The sequence below is a fragment of the Acanthaster planci genome, linkage group LG08 (genome assembly GCF_054643075.1).
Source record: "Acanthaster planci isolate LZ-2023a linkage group LG08, COTS_SCS, whole genome shotgun sequence".
NCBI lineage: Eukaryota > Metazoa > Echinodermata > Asteroidea > Valvatida > Acanthasteridae > Acanthaster > Acanthaster planci.
In genome coordinates, this window is record NC_141784.1 from 16,859,543 (window position 1) to 16,873,612 (window position 14,070).

Sequence of the window (14,070 nt, forward strand, 5' to 3'; positions counted from 1 at the left end):
TGCACTATTCTCAGGATTCTCTAACTTTTAAGTGTCTTCTCCGATTCTCTTACAGCAGTTTTTAGAACAGAGATTCTCTGAAATCTTGTCTGAACTAAAGAAGCTATGAAAGTACTAATTACATGAACATCCATGACTGGGATACTTCAATCAAAGATCCACACGAGAACTGCCAAACTTGCACCAAATGTCAGAGTAAATGACTACTTGGCTACAGCACTTGACAGCACTTGGACAGAAATGACAACACGTTGAGAACTTTCACACAGGCAGGTTGAATCTTACACGCACTTCCTACCCATATGGTGCACTTGTACTATACACCAAACCACTGGAAATTTTTGCTGTGAAGACCAATCAGTCTGGCAAGTTTTGTCCAGAGTCTCGACTACGAGTTACATAATTGTAACAAAATACACGTTTGTATTTTTCATGATCACAAATGTTGAGTTTGCCTTTACTCTTAGTACACATTTATCACTCTGTAAACTAAACATTCAAACATACAAACACATACAGTACTTACAGTGTTTTGAATACATGTGAATATAGTCCAAAGGAAACGCTATGCGATTCAGATTTGTCATACTGTACAAGATCAGTGAAGCTACGGATGTCAAATCTCTGACTATCTTGTGCACGTAGCGTGTCAGTGTGAATACAAAGCATGCCGTGTAACTCAGTCTTTGTGACCACGCATAACTGGATGCGTCCTGAATGTGCCCCACTACATGTACGTCACACAATCAGACAAAGCCCTAAACCGATATTTCCTTTTTTACTTCCTGGTGATAAGAGGAAATTGGAATTATATACATATGAGAAGGACTGGCCAGCCAAGTCAAGAAAAAAAGTTGGTCCACCTTTTACGTCTGCAAGTGCAGACTGACAGAACGCACAAACCTTCGTGTACATGAAGTCATTTGTGTATTGTGCGTAGTTCCAACACTTCCTAGTCGCAGTGTGATCTGTTGGTTGATTTCACAAGGAATTACTCAGCCATGGGCACACACGATTGGCCAACTGGACTGGTACTCTTTAACTTTGGGTGAATGGTAGTCAGGGGTGATCTCTGGATTGTCTTTCTTGGGGGGGGGTGTTGCATGTACTAAATGGGCCATTAAGTGTAGAGTTGACTTGCAAGGTTATTGTAACTTCAAGGCAAGCTGCATTATATTAGCACTGGCTTTTGATAAAACAAAAACACCCATCCCGCTCAAATAATCCATTTGTTATTTTACGGCATGGTTGCCAATTTGCAGTTATCATGTCAATGTTACAACTAGAGCGGCAAAGCTGCCATGGCTTGCTGCTTGCAATGAATTTGAATTTCTTCTTGCAATAACAGGCAAGAGATATCCATGTTATATAAATATGGTTACTAAATCAAACAAGTAAATACCAACAAAGTATTATCAATTTTTTTTATCGACCTTAGCAATTCAATTCATTGTACTCTAGGAGAAAAAACCAAGTCCGTGCTGTGTACAGACTGTGCATTGAAAGGCGCATGTCATTTCAAAGTAAATCAACAAAGACCACCACCAAGGGAGATACAGGTACAAAGGCTTCACAGTTCTTTACAGGAGAGAGGAATGCCTATAGAAAGTGGGTCCAGCTAGTACAGTCAGACTAGACCTGGATGATTATATAAGCAGTGCATTTTGAGTTTGACGGATGGTGCATAATTAAAATTCCTCTTAATTAACGGGTAAATGTACAGTTCTGCACTTTATATCCCACCCCATCATCCTATCCATTTTCTAATCCACCCCCTCCAGATCATCCTATCCATTTCTTACTTTCCCCCTCCCCATCATCCCATCCATTTCCTACTCTTCCCCCTCCCCATCATCCTATCCATCTCCTACTCCACCCCCTCCCCATCATCCTATCCATCTCCTACTCCACCCCCTCCCCATCATCCTATCCATCTCCTACTCCACCCCCTCCCCATCATCCTATCCATCTCCTGCTCTTCCCCTTCCCCATCATCCTATCCATCGCCTACTCTTCCCCCTCCCCATCATCCTATCCATCTCCTACTCTTCCCCCTCCCATAATCCTATCCATCTCCTACTCTTCCCCTTCCCCATCATCCTATCCATCTCCTACTCTCCCTCCCCATCATCCCATCCATCTCCTACTCTTCCCCCTCCCCGTCATCCTATCCATCTCCTACTCTTCCCCCTCCCCGTCATCCTATCCATCTCCTACTCTTCCCCCTCCCATAATCCTATCCATCTCCTACTCTTCCCCTTCCCCATCATCCTATCCATCTCCTACTCTCCCTCCCCATCATCCCATCCATCTCCTACTCTTCCCCCTCCCCATCATCCTATCCATCTCCTATTCTTACCCTTCCCCATAATCCTATCCATCTCCTACTCTTCCCCCTCCCCATCATCCTATTCATCTCCTACTCTTCCCCCTCCCATCATCCTATCCATCTCCTATTCTTACCCTTCCCCATAATCCTATCCATCTCCTACTCTTCCCCCTCCCCATCATCCTATCCATCGCCTACTCTTCCCCCTCCCCATCATCCTATCCATCTCCTACTCTTCCCCTTCCCCTCATCCTATCCATCTCCTACTCTTCCCCCTCCCCATCATCCCATCCATTTCCTACTCTTCCCCCTCCCCATCATCCTATTCATCTCCTACTCTTCCCCCTCCCCATCATCCTATCCATCTCCTATTCTTACCCTTCCCCATAATCCTATCCCTCTCCTACTCTTCTCCCTCCCCATCATCCTATCCATCTCCTACTCTTCCCCCTCCCCATCATCCTATCCATCTCCTACTCTTCCCCCTCCCCATCATCCTATCCATCTCCTACTCTTCCCCCTCCCCATCATCCTATCCATCTCCTATTCTTACCCTTCCCCATAATCCTATCCATCTCCTACTCTTCCCCCTCCCCATCATCCTATTCATCTCCTACTCTTCCCCCTCCCCATCATCCTATCCATCTCCTACTCTTCCCCTTCCCCATAATCCTATCTCTCTCCTACTCTTCCCCCTCCCCATAATCCTATCCATCGCCTACTCTTCCCCCTCCCCGTCATCCTATCCATCTCCTACTCTTCCCCCTCCCCATCATCCTACCCATCTCCTACTCTTCCCCCTCCCCATCATCCTATCCCTCTCCTACTCTTCCCCCTCCCCATCATCCTATCCATCTCCTACTCTTCCCCCTCCACATCATCCTACCCATCTCCTACTCTTCCCCCTCCCCATCATCCTATCCCTCTCCTACTCTTCCCCCTCCCCATCATCCTATCCATCTCCTACTCTTCCCCCCTCCACATCATCCTATCCATCTCCTACTCTTCCCCTTCCCCATCATCCTATTCATCTCCTACTCTTCCCCCTCCCCATCATCCTATCCATCTCCTATTTTTACCCTTCCCCATAATCCTATCCCTCTCCTACTCTTCCCCCTCCCCATCATCCTATCTATCTCCTACTCCACCCCCTGCTATCATTCCCTTCACTTCTTACTCTGGCTGTCTCATCATCCCACTAATCCAGCCCAACCATTACACCAACCTTATCCAGCATTTCATCCACTTTCTACATATCTGTACTTTGTCCCCATGATCCTCTTACAGATACCCCTCCCCCCAACAAACATACTAATCTGTCACTAAGAGTTCCCCGCCCCATCTCTTACATTTTCCCCACATACTGTATGTATGTACATTTGTATGTGTCTAAACAATGTCTATACATACATACATACATGTACATTACAGGAGTGCTCAGTATATATGTGCTGTGTGTACTCTACAGGGCAAGTACACAATACAACTGAGAACTTTAACATTCAACTTTTATGATTTTTTCATCAAATTCATAAGTTTCTAAGCATAAATGCCAGATGAGACTATTTAAATACAGATGGAATTCCAAGAAGAGGCAAACAAGCACTCAATGGCACATTTTAACACCTATGGCCCAGCAAGGAAAAAACTTTAACATTTGAGGGCGGACGGCACAACTCAAAATTTTAACATTCAACTTTTATAATTTTTTCATTAAATTCATAAATTTCTAAGCATAAATGCCAGATGAGACTATTTAAATACTGATGGAATTCCAAGAAGGAGCAAACAAGCACTCAATGGCACATTTTAACACCTATGGACCTGCAAGGAAACATTTGAACAGTTGAGGATGGACGGATGCCGGACGCACCGATGGATGCCCCGACAGAAGACAGAAATCAGTACCGCCCAAAACAGAATTTTCAAGTGTTTCCAATATCAGTCCCTAATCACACAATTAATTGGCTTCTCTGGTGTGGTTTTAACATGAACAGAATTCCTCAAATTAAAGAGACAAACGACATTTTGTAAATTTCACGTTTGTCACCAACCATGGCTTTAGCCCTACACAATGTGGGTTGCGTTTTAATTTTTGGTATATGGCAATATATGACGCCAAAACAAAAATCAAACCTCTCAAGGAGTCCCAACATTTAAAGACCTTCAAATGACTAGGTCAGAGATGAATCCCCAGTTTGAGAAGAGCAGATCTTTGAGAAAGGGCTTGGCTCCCTCACAAATATTCACTAACTAAATATCTCAATTCAAGGTGCAAGACCCTATGCATAAATGTGAATCAACCTCTGGTCACACAGCGAGTCATGAGTCACCCACACTACTTTTGAGTTAGAGTTTGAAGCATTTTTTTTCCATTGTGCAAAACTGGAAAAACAGGAACTGATAATAAATTCATGGTTTATTAGGCTGTAGAACAAAGCAGCCTAAAATGAAGAACTTAGGATGTTCTTTTTCCTTTAAAAAAAATAACAAACATGTGAAAAAAGTCACATAAGATTAATTGCTAGGGATCTTGGAAAAGATAAGTGTGAGACAAAGCCTTTATTTAGAAAACACAATAGGACGTACATGTCTGCAACAATAAGTAATTTCTTCCGCTTCTACACACACAGATGCCATTACTGGATGAATTCAAGCATTTTGGATCCGGCTTGAGTCTTTTCTTACTTTGTTTAACCCAGGAAATGGAGGCGGGCCAGCTTAAGGACCACGAGTCAGAACCTCCAGTCATTTTCACTGGTCATCGATATGAGGAATCAATGTTTACCCTAATTTCACTATAGCTTCTGGGTGTCCTTAAGCCAGGTACCACACCATTTTTTATTAAAAACCCCACTGGGCAAGAGATAAGCGGCAATGTACTATACACCCCTATAAATCTGTCCACAGGAAATGGATAATTAAAGAGCAGCCGCCAAAGCCTGCAGGATTTGGGTCTGAATAAAGTGTAATTACTCATGTATGACCTGCTTAGTTTTTTTCTTTAACTTCAATTTAACTTCAATTGGGCTGTTTTACGAAAGCCGTCTTTACAGATAACAAATGCACCATTATTAGTACTGATGTAATTTCTGTGCTGAAGAATGATTACTGAAAAGATAACCCAAATATCTAGGGTATGTTAACCCTAATCTCCAAGGGTGTGTGGAATGTTCAACTGTTAGAGTTAAGACCCCAATCTTTCTGTCATTCTATACAATGCACCATCAGTCAGAAATCACCGTAATCATTATTAGCCCAATCATCACATTCACTGTCATCCAAGAATGAGTACTCTACATGTGGGCAAACTGCACATTCATGTACACAGCATATTTAACCACCACAACATACAAGATGTGTGAGTACATTTATGAAAAAGCACGGGTTCTTCTGGAAAACGTAAAGTCCAACAAATGTCAAAAACGGACTCCAAATGAATTCCCAGGGAGATGGAAAGGCAAAGAGGAGTTCATGCCCCCTGATCTGGATTCCAGACCAGATGCAAACAACAGCTGTTCCGCCCACAGAGTGTGCAACAAACGCCGGGGCTGCCAACTCTGGCTTGCCAAGCGTGAGAGTTATGCATACTCATCGTGCCCTCACACACGTGGGATTTATCAAGTAAAAAAAGATATAAAACTAAAACAATGTTTGAAAAACTGATTGGCTCTACCCACTTGCATTGATCCTGTCTAAGCCATGGAAAGGAAACATTGTACAGCTGTGCGCTCATTTCTGATAACCCAATTAAACTGAATGAGTTGATTACCTTTCCCTTTGTGAGAACAGGTCTTAATTCCATGACCGAAACATGTTTTGGAGCACAACTACCTCCATCACTTACCCTATACAAATAACCCTGTAAGTAATAGCCAGTTTTAAACTAAAACTCCTCACAGCCCAAGGAAAAGATATTCTGATTTTCTAAAACCTCATCAACTGTATGGCTCCCAGCTCAATGCCTTCCAACTGACCTTATTTGCAAGACATGAGGTCACATATTTTTTTCTGTCTGTACAAAACCCTGGCTGTGTACACAGGGGGCAGGTAAACAGATACCAAGTTGTTAATTAACAAGGTCATGTAGCCAATTGCAGCCTTTCATTTGTCATTTAATGATGGCAAAGGTACTTGTATTGCTTGCTACAGCTGGCTGGTGTGCATGCCATCAGACCAGCACATTTGGTGCCCTGCTCCATTCAGATCAAGGTGTAAAGAGGCCAAATGACAAATCAGTGGAAATGTTGACGAGTTGCGGAGGCTTTTTGCAAAATTTCTCCACCGAGTCAAGACAAGCACAGAGAGGACTGCCAGAGTCATGAGATAGACTGTCAATAGAGAGGTCTCCTGGGTATAACTGCTGATAAAAAGTCAAAGGCTTAAAACAGACAGAAGTACAGACAGCTTCTTAAACTATCTGTCAAAATCGGCTTCCAACGTGGGAATTTCTGGAATGAAATTTGCACTATTTAATAAAACCCAGTGCCTTGCATTCAATCTATGACAATTATCCACAACTTCTGGTTGCTAGACCATACCCTATGCAAGCCATTCCGAGTATTGCAAGCAATCTACTGAGTCTACTAGAATACCTGTACTGCTCAATAAAAATGTTAGATTTTAGCAGGTTTATGTTAAAGTCCTCTCAACATCACTTTAAGTTTCAAGGCAACAGAAGAGACTGGCAGAATCTGCCTCTTCTCACTGGCAAAGCTGTTCTGCATCATTACTTCACAGTTACTGGTGTGCTGGTGATGAACATGTGAGCCAGTCTAGCATTACAACTTACCAAAAACCAGTTGGAGACTGTATCATACCGGCCTGTCTGGCAGCTTACAACAGAAAGTGCACGACATCCAGCCCTTTCTCAGATTTCAGTTCTAACTGTTACAAATTGGTTTTTCATCTTTGTGCTGTTTCAGCTCACAGTGTTTCAGATTTCTTTCCTAAAACTCCAAAATCAAGTTACTAGGTATTTACTGACCTACGTGTCGAGGACAGTTGCATGTAAATCATACATAAACCATACGACAAAGCACCCAGCCAACAGTTGTATTCCATCAGATCCCCCCCCCATTCGCCCCTCCCCCAAAATACTAATCTGGGCCGTCCATACATGTATGTGCTGGTACATGTACATGTAGCTCTTAGTGACAAATTTCATCAAACACACTGAGATCAGTGGAGGATGTTTCACAACAGATTCTCACAGCCATAGCTTTGGAAGAAACAACAGATAGAGCAGCACTGGCCATCTTGAATCGAAAGTGAGGCAATCCCTGTAAAAATTATCCAAAAAAAGGTACTAAGCATGGAAGCGAGTTTGATGCAACTGGGAAAATTATCAGATGACCATTCTTGTGCTCTGATGGGTAGTTTCAACTTTTGGAGAAAAAGTCATGTCACTTTTATAGTCCAAATGGAAACGATAGTATTTTTTCAAAGTGAGGTTAGCAATGTACATGTACTCGCATATCACAGTAAAAGTTAGGCTCCTTCCCATTTCAGAGTGTTCAATAAATAAAGTGGGTTCAGATAGCATGATCCAAATTGACCTGCTTGTGAATAAGCCCATTAGCAACAAAGTTGTTTGTTTAGATTCACCCATAGTGAGCATAGTTTAGGGAACTATAATTTATTTGGGAATCTATGAAAACATTACCCTTATCATATCATACAATGAGAAAATAAACATTTATTTTTAAATGTACAATTTAAAGAATATAAAACTATTCATGAAAAACATGCAGGCCCCAATCATGAATGGCTTGGAAAAAGAAAGCAGAAGAAATCAAACACTTAAATGCAAACACAGACATCCGGAGCCTGTACGTAGTTTCCCATGACCCAGACAAAACAGTCCAATTGCTGAATCATGAGCTTACATTCTAATTTAGAAACCACCCACATTAAGGTTTACATCAGGGGAGTGTTTATGGTGTAATACATGAATTTGTGGTTTCGGGAAACCAAATGCATACACCATTTGGAGCGCAGCTTGATAAGAGATCAAATGTCGTAAAAACACCACAAAGTTAAGCATTTACACCCAAAGGAAAACCTCCCATTTTTATTCTTGGAAAAAAGTTCCAGTTCCTGTCCAACAAGAACTCAAAAACACTTCGAACAGCATTTTGTCTGTACATTTGAAATGTATGGATCAGCTTGCTTGAATGACAAGCCCTCACTGGGTACATGTACATGTACAGCACATTCTGTAATTCTACATTCGTAAAAAAGATTTCTTTTTTGCCAATGAAACTGCCCAAAAAGTATCCTGAATTGTATCCAATTGCTACAATTGAGTATGAGTGTAATTACCCTCCTCAAAATGATGTGCCCCCTGAAGTATCAAGATCCAGATCCTTGGAGAGGAACAATGAGAAAGAAGGGCGAATTTCATGGGAAAAGAAGTACAAACTTATGTACAAGACCGGACACAGCACTCCTGAATACATACACTGTAAGTGGATCCAGCCTGTGCTGACAGACAGAGCTTTATTTGATGTCAAATACAAGCTGGTCATGAAAAACAATTTATATACCCAGTCACTCTGCATAGTCAACTTCGAGATGACTCTGACCCTATGGACGTTCTAAGCACTGTCTCCCAGGTCTTGTATTTTGGACTCAAGAAACATCAAAGTAGTGGATGCTACAAATCTCATGCCAAACGATCTGCTCTGCAACAGTCCTGGAGAAGATGCCCGGGACAGATGTCATCAACTCTTTCATAAAAACAAAAATAAAGTCACTGGCCAACGCCGCAGGAAGCACAGCAGCTGCTAATAGAAATCTCGGCAAGGCCTCCCCAATGCTAAATCTGCTTCCGGTTTTCTGGGACAGATAAGAGAAGGCGGCCAGGGTGGGGAGAAGGGAGAAAAGCGCAGATACAGAAAGGTCTCACCAGCCAGCTCCTAATGTCAAGGGCGATGTGCGTAATTATCTCACTGTCTCTCTTCCCTGACAGATTCAAAGAACTAAAGGATGGGCGCTGCTGACAGTTTGAAGGTGATTGGGGGTTTTATTAAAGTTTTGGAGGAGACGATTAGGAATGGGGCAGGATTTCAGCAGTTAAGATGCACACAGGCAGTGAATTAAGGGGGAGGGGTTAGGGGGCATGCAGAGGGGCACAAGCCTATCCCTGCAGAGGTATATGCTAAAATGTACACAGTCTGTGTACTTGCACAAACTACAATTAGTTTGCTTTCAGTGCCCCCTTGAATAAAATGTCTGCACTCTGGGTACCCCCTCTAAAATCTCACCTAAATAGGCCAATTGTACCCACTAAGTCACGTGACCTAGAGTGGGTATAGCAAACATCAAAATCAGTGTCCTCCCATAGCAAAGTATATGTCATAAGTGTCACCAAAAATTAAAGCCAAAGGTCGGCACACTACTCGGACTACTGATGTGCTGAGTACTATAACGAAAATCTGCTTTTTGGTAGACAATACCTGAGATGTACTGTATTGTAAGTCATGTGACTTGGCAGGTGCAATCGGTGTATTACACCACTCCATGGGTGTAGAGAAGGGAGTTGCAGTGGCTGGATAGCGAACAACGGGGCCATAGCCTGCCCCTTCTCTTCTCCTCCGCCCCCACCCCTGGAACTTTTTTTCCCCCAAACATGAGAAAAAGCCAAAATTTTTGTCAATAATATTTCTCTTCCTTCTAAAAGCTACAAAAAGCTGTAACGATATACATATAGCCTCATCTCTCAGAAAGGCCATGAAAAATTTCTAATTCCCCCTCCCCCCAAAAAATGTGCTTCAGGATCTGCCCTTTGTATGTTGTGGGAAGAGGTGTGACTCACCTCCAGCATGGCCCCCACATTTACGCCAGCAGTGACGTTGGAATGACATAGTTTATACCTATGACAGTGCCTTTATAGGGCGATAATTCTAGGCAGTGATAACAGACGTGTCAACTCTATCCTGGAGACTGTGCCCTGACCACATCCTGTTTCAGGTTGTCATGGAGATGTTTGGTTTGTGTTTTCCCGACTACTACTGATACATGTAGCAGTGTCAAGGTTTTCAGCATCACTGCTGTGCCTTTTAGGGGAATGGAGTTTGATGATGACTGTAAATTTAAGCATGGAAATTTTCAATTATTTTATCCAGTGATCCATCATTTCCTTTTCAATCACAGTTTCAGACAACTATTTTATTTATATATTTTTGGGGCACTCCAATTTTAACATACGAGTAATGTTGAATTAACAACAACAGAGATGCGAGCAGTCTGTCTAACATGTAAGATCAAGTTTTTTGATAAGGTGCCTCTACAATGCAGATTATCATTTATCAACTTAGTTCGCCTATACATGCATCTCACATTTGGCGAACATTTTTTGAAATATATTCACGTGTTTGCATGTTATCTTTAAGAAGATTTTGGCCATTTCTTGTTCTTTCTGAAAGAAAGCCTTTACTTTCACAGTAGTTTTTGATTTATTGATAAAAAGGGTAACCCAATAATTGAAGCATCAATCAATTAAAAGAGTAAACCAATGATAGTTGTGGCCTTAATCCCAGAAACAATTCCTGTTTTCTGACAAAACAGTACTTTGCTTACAGTATTGATCAACACTGGCAATTTTACATGCAAACTTTACATTTCACATTTTACGGTGTTATATTTAAATACAATTTGGCAACTTTGTGAAGAATTGTAAGCCTTCCACACAGTTCAACAGGCTGATATAAATTCAGACAAATTTTGAGTGAATATTCCTTTCTTCAATTTGTTTCTATCATCCTCTGTTCACTACTTCCATATACTTGCACCTGTACTTCATTACACGGCAAACTACTACACAAGAAGCAGAGGTGGCAATAAAAATATATAGCTATTTTACAGCTCGCCCATACATGTACGCTTTATATATGCAGGCACCTTTAATGGAACAGTGTCCACGTAATGAATCCATGTACACAGTTGACCCTACAGCATTTTCGTATCCCGACTTGGCTTTTACTCAGGATATCCCTAGCTTTATTCGATAAGGTTCAATGTCCAACACAGAAAGAACTTTAAAAAAAAAAAAAAAAAATCACACCCATATATCTATAGCCTCCACGCTAATGCACGACCAATTCTCGGTGGGGACAGATCCTTGCCAGAGTTAGTGTGCGGGGGTGGACTAGCGGCAAAAGGAGATACGAGAAGCGCGCGGGGTTGGGTTCATGTTGTATGTGAAGGATTCTCCAGGGAGTGAATACAGTACAAGCTTTACACTGTCCCACTGACAACAGGCAACTACTCTAGGTGCCAAAACACAAGAAGCGATACGGGAAGGGTGTATTGAATGCGTGTTGTCATAAAATACATGGTGACTGTGTGGCCGGTGGAAACGGAACTGAGTGTGGACTGGAGAGAGAGGGAAAAAAAACATAGTCTGCTTTGTGCTGCTTGATAAATGATTAGGAAAAGTTAGAATGCGAGTTGCACGGCTCACACAATGCTCTGGGCCAGCAGGCTGAGGAAGCCAAATAATTAATTGTGCAAAGCTATGGAATGGTTTGCACAAACACAGCAAGAGTAATGTAATCCGAAATATGCTGGTAGCAGTTGTACATGATATGACATGGACCAACTACAGAGGACAGGAGTTTTGACAATATGAGATTACTTTTATCTATAAAATGTTTTTTGATTGCCACTGATGGGGAAAAAAAACTAAAGTGATACAAAAGCAGTCATCAGTATCAAATATCCCTGGACACATTTCAGTTATAATTTTTTTGCCATAAACTCTGGCACATTTGTTTCAAATTTCACACCGATCAGAACATTTTCATTGCTTGATTCTCACGGCAAGCGATAAAGGAAACTTAATTTGCTTTGCCAGTGTCTTTGCAATGGTGTTCAAACCCGTCAGCATTTTGTGAAAGATGTTGCGTCAGAGCAAGTCTTACTTTACAGCTTATCGTATATGTTGCTGTGTAACAGTTTACAGAGCAACATGCACCGGCAGGGCTACAATCCAACCAGAAACAAACACAAGTTAAAATCATCTGCAAACTCACTTATCATTCACAAACACAGCAACTGCAGATGATGCCTTTGCTAAACATCTACCACACTTCAATGCATGTTGGGAGGCTTTAAAAACCTCCATATGATGGCCAAAGGGTTTAGTGCTCATTTTTATTACATGTAACTGTATGCTATTATGCACGAGTACATATGTGTACATAACTATGCACAATGTATACATGCATGTAAGTATATACAATGTAGTCCAAGCTAGTTGTGGCATATACATTTATAAATATACCACAACTGTTCAAGTAAACATCGCAGATAGCATATCTGACCCTTTGATTTTATAGACTCAGGGGAATTTCATTGCTCGAATACATGTACATGTACGTTGAAAAGAAAAACTACAAAATTGTTAGCAAGTACACGAACATTGTATTTTTCCAAAGCAATTGACAGCACCATTTCTCCATGTTCTGGGCAATAACTTTTCACTTTTGACAATGATGGGAAAACAAAAACAAATTAATCAAAGCTTGATCAAATTTCTGTCTCTTTGAATTGTGTGACCAAGCACCCACACACACACTCCACCGACATAAATAAAGCAATTCTGCCCCCTGAGTCAAATCTGCTGGCAATCGCAGGGCTGGTGATGCTTGGGCCACTGCATAAATGCATGAAGACCACGTCAATGCAGGTGTGAGATAAGGAAAGAAAGATAGAAAGAAATAGGGGGGGGGGAGAAACATTGGGAGGGTGAAAGCCATCATCCACTTCCATGTCAAACCCATTTCTCACATCATTTCATCTCAGCAGAGACTGTCCACATTACTACCATGCATGACAAGGCAGAGGAGTACAAACTGAGGGAGAAAAACAATCCCCAAGATTTTACAAAGTTTCCGTTGAAAAGAGACGCATCTATTACACTTCATACATAAAATACGGTACAGTTACGTGATGCTTAAAGTCCCCATCGGTATTTTGACATGAAAGTACATGTAAGTGCTCAAACACATGCAGCAATATAAAGAAAAACAGTGTGAGAAGGATGGTTTACATAGAGAGGGTCAACTTTAGATCTATTTACGACATTGATAAACAATGATAATCTGATGTCCTAAACCCTCCTAAGAAATAAGCTACACGTAAATCCATGTCCAAAACTAGCTTCCAGGGTTATGGCCATGTCCATTATCAGCACATGCCCATGTAGATAATTATCTACAATTATTAATTATATAAAAAGTTTATTTGAAACTGTAGACCTGAAGCTTCAGACACAACATTAAGGAGGAGCCTATGAACAGTGTATCATATGTGCTTGCCATTTGAGGAAATTGTCTTTGTCAATTGAAAAAAAAATAACAAACAACCCAATATCCCAACAAACAAATAACAAACAGTGACAGTCCTATTTCAGTCAATTTGACACAGTGCTACTGTCTCTCCATCCCCTTTCAAAGCCTTGTCACACTACAGCCTCTCAACCCGGGCTGAACTCAACTCTGGGCGAACCCCATATCTGCCCTCGGTTGAAAATTGGATTTTTCAACCCCGCATTCAACCCAGAGCTGTTTCACACTTGTTTCATGCGAACCAAGCTTATCAGGGTGAGTTCAACCTGGAAATAAGCATGAAAAAATTTCAACCCAGGTTGGAAATTCTCAACCCTGGCCTGGAGCAGGGTTGAGTACAACCCGGGTTGAAATCAATCTCGGAGTTGACGTAGGGTTGGTGTGGGC

The 14,070-nt window shown here is 41.6% G+C and overlaps 1 protein-coding gene across 8 annotated transcripts in view; it reads right to left on the reverse strand.

Moving 5' to 3' along the window:
• dgkb (diacylglycerol kinase beta) overlaps nt 1-14,070 on the reverse strand; it is a 159,280-nt gene that overhangs the window by 58,219 nt on the left and 86,991 nt on the right. The window contains exon 1 of one of the 8 annotated variants that reach the window (XM_087140231.1): nt 527-720. The exons of the other annotated variants lie outside the window; for them this stretch is intronic. Coding sequence (XP_086996357.1) covers nt 527-587 — 61 coding nt within the window. The 5' untranslated portion in view covers nt 588-720. Of the gene's footprint in view, nt 1-526; nt 721-14,070 lie in introns of those variants that run through there. 8 annotated transcript variants of the gene reach the window in all.